Source organism: Octopus bimaculoides, chromosome 28 (genome assembly GCF_001194135.2).
Source record: "Octopus bimaculoides isolate UCB-OBI-ISO-001 chromosome 28, ASM119413v2, whole genome shotgun sequence".
Lineage (NCBI taxonomy): Eukaryota > Metazoa > Mollusca > Cephalopoda > Octopoda > Octopodidae > Octopus > Octopus bimaculoides.
In genome coordinates this window covers 6,597,566-6,601,153 of record NC_069008.1, presented here as the reverse complement: position 1 = coordinate 6,601,153, position 3,588 = coordinate 6,597,566, and the positions used below count along the sequence as shown (strand labels likewise).

Below are 3,588 nucleotides of genomic sequence, written 5' to 3'. Positions count from 1 at the left end.
CACATTCTACAACACTAAAATCCCTTTCTACAATACTAAAAATCGAAGAACACATTGGGCAATATAATACTTGGTTATAGATCGAACGTTTTCAGTTATGAGTCTGCTCGATCAGTGCTGATCTAGAACTGAATAATTACTGTAGTGGAGTCATGTTTTCCTTCAGAACTTAATGCTCCTGGGTTTGTAAAACTGGAGTTTTCTGTGAGACAGATCTGTAATCGAGATAGTAGTTGTTTTCAAGCAACGAGATTTTTAATTTCTAGCTTCAAAAATATTTTTAAATATTATAAGAATGATAATGATATAAAGGATTCAGGACAGAGAACAATGTCCTAGATGTTTTATAGCAATGTCTGACTATAATATAGACAAAACGGAGTATAATGAACTTCAATACATACATAATAGCATCCACTTAAATAATGCCAAAAGACATGATTTATATTGTTTAGTTAAGTATCCAGAATTCCCATCGAGGTAAACTTTGCTTTTTAACATTTTTGGTTCAATGAAACGAATAAGAATGATATTCAGGGTTCCAGTAATTCAAGTGTACCTTTTACCATCAAGTGACACTGTGTGTGTGTGTGTGTGTGTGTGTGTGTGTGTGTGTGTGATTGTTTGCATGTGTGAGCGAGAGAAAGAGGGACAGGGGAGAGAGACAGATTATGTGTATGTGACAGGAAGACAAAATCGTTATACATACCCCAAGCCAAAATTGAACTCCTCACCATAAAAGATTTCTGATATGTTCTCAATGTAAGAAACAGAGCCAGACACACATGAAGCGCCTCTACAGTCATCCACATGAGAGATGTCAAAAGGAAGTAGTGTAACATAGCGGCCATTGTCTGCAATAACAACAACAACAAAAACAATAATGATTGCTAACTTTGATACATGGCCTCAATTATATATTGTTTTGCAGGGTTGGGGCATTGTTAACGATATCGATGCCAGTACTTGATTGGTAGTTTAGATTATTGAGCTCAGGAGGATGAAAATCAAAATGACCCTACAGAAATTTCAACACAAAATTTGATACAGAAAGAAAACTCAATACAGAAAGAAACTGGGTTTTGGAGCTTTTGGCTATCCATCACCTTACCATAAAGCAATAATAATAATAATAATAATAATAATAATAATGATAATAAATATAATAATATGCCCTGGTGCAAAACCAGACAGTGGCTCTCATGGCTTCTGATTTTAACTGACTGGAAGGGTTGTCATGTATATTGTTTTGTCATGGGCTACACCAAATATTCTGCTCAATACCACAGATTTGCTTGTCAGTTGTTTGATCTTAACCATTTGAGAATGTCTCTTGGTGGATGATGGTATGTGCTTCTCTGATCACGAGCAGAAGTAGTGGGGGAGCATCATTGTCATGTGCTGAGAAGAAATTCTTTGGAGGTTGAATAATTCAGCTCTAGAAACATAAATGCTTTGTTCAACATCCTTAAACAACCCTTATTCAGGGACCTTTTGAGCGGGAAAAGCAACTCGATCTGAAGAAAATTCAAACTGGGCCCCACCTGCAAGGTCATGCGCTATTTATTTTGATATGAGATAACCATGTCACGTACACATGGTTGTGATGCATGTGTCTGGTATATCCTTATTAGACGGGTAGCCATGATGGGTATACTGGGCTTCGTATATTCTACCCCAGTGTCACTCTGGTGGCATTCACTGCTCTCTCAATCAATAATAATAATAACAATAATGCCACAGATTTGCTTGTCAGTTGCTTGATCTTAACTACTTGAGCATGTCCCTTCGAGGCTGACGATATGTGCATCTCTGATCACGAGCAGAAGTAGTTGGGGAGCATCATAGTCATGTGTTGAGAGGAATTCTATGGGGTTTAGATAATTCACCTCTGGAAACAATGGTGTCTTGCTCATCATCCTTAAACAAATCTTATTTAGGGACCATTTGAGTGGGATGGGCAACTCGACCTGAAGAAAATTCAAACTGGGCCCCACCTGCAAGGTCATGCACAGTTTATCTTGATATGGGATCACTATGTCGCACACATATGGTTGTAATGCATGTGCCTGATGTACCCTTATCAGATGGGTAAAGGACATTGGAGATTTACATAAAACACATGTAAACAATAGAAACAATAACAACAATAAAATTATAACAATAAAATTCTTCACTTGGGAGGAATTCCTCTCAGGGGCAACTAAGGAATCCCACAGATCCCGAGCTACCCTGCTTACCAGGTGCATCATGTTAAGTATTCTTATCTCCGTTGTAACTTTCAGTCTGGATGCGCATGCTCAGAGTAGGAAGAACAATCTAAACATTAAATATAATATTTAGAGTTGTTGGAAGAATCTGGAAGGAGATGACGCATGGACTGCCACTGGGCGAAATCTATCTGAAGTAACAAACTGTTGTTCATAATGTTCAAAATTAAAACAAAATATGTACGAGTTTGAATATGTTTTCACTTACCTTACAAACAATTATTATTTTCATAGTAAATGCTCGCATACTTATCAGAAAGATAAGATTAGTGACAGCTAAAGAACAGCACAAGTTTACTAAAACCTTTGAAGCCATCAATTTCCATAGATTTCTGAAATAATGAAAAAAGAAGTTATAATATTTCACTTATTGAAGCATAACTCTCTGAAAATATCCCTCAATGCATAAATAATAACTACAATGTATAAAATATACGTTATTGATACATTAACAATAGTGCTATGCCATAAAATAGAATATATCAATACATTTGAGTCAGTTGTAAACACCTTGTTATATGTAATATCATCATAGACGGAAAAATAGGAGGAGTTTCAATTTGTTGCTGGGATTTCACCAGAGACTTTATCTCTCCGTAGATACTTTGCAATTACTAAGAGTGTTGGGAAATCTGCATGACCAAATAGCTAAGAGAACGTATTTGTGGAAGAGACATATACATATACACATGCATAAATGCATGCATGTGTACATATGTACAGGCACACACACACACACACACACACACACACACACACACACACACATACATACATACATACATACATACATATATATATATATACATATACATATATATATATACATATATATATATATATATATACATATATATATATATACATATATATACATATATTACCATAAGATTAATGAAAATATTAAATACATTCATGCTTTCATTCATGTTTTCGTATTCTATTCTCTAGTTTAACATAGTATTTTCGCACGACCTCTTGCTTAAAACGCTATAGCTATTAGATAACGTCTTAGTTTCAGTTTGAATTACGGAAAAGTATGGATAATTACTGTTTTTTCTTTGCTAAAGATTTTCTACTATTTGAAAATATGTATTCTTGTTTTTTATATTATTCATTTGGTTCTTTAAAGATTATTTTTAATAGATAACTTATTTAACACTAAATTATTTAGAAGTTATAGTTTCATTTCAACATAATATTAGAACTTCGATTTGAATAGTGTTGATATATTTTCGATTGTTTTTGATTAATAATATTTTATTAATAATTAGTCTTTATTGTTTATAATATCATTAAAGGTTTTTTAATTAAAACT

General features: G+C 33.8%; 1 protein-coding gene across 1 annotated transcript in view; it reads right to left on the bottom strand.

Moving 5' to 3' along the window:
* The window catches only part of LOC106870251 (adhesion G-protein coupled receptor G2), a 16,775-nt gene that overhangs the window by 6,620 nt on the left and 6,567 nt on the right, over window positions 1-3,588 (bottom strand). Inside the window, exons 2-3 of the mRNA XM_014916270.2 lie at window positions 2,479-2,602; window positions 710-854 (exon numbers count right to left, since the gene is read on the bottom strand). Coding sequence (XP_014771756.1) covers window positions 710-854; window positions 2,479-2,602 — 269 coding nt within the window. The remainder of the gene's footprint in view (window positions 1-709; window positions 855-2,478; window positions 2,603-3,588) is intronic.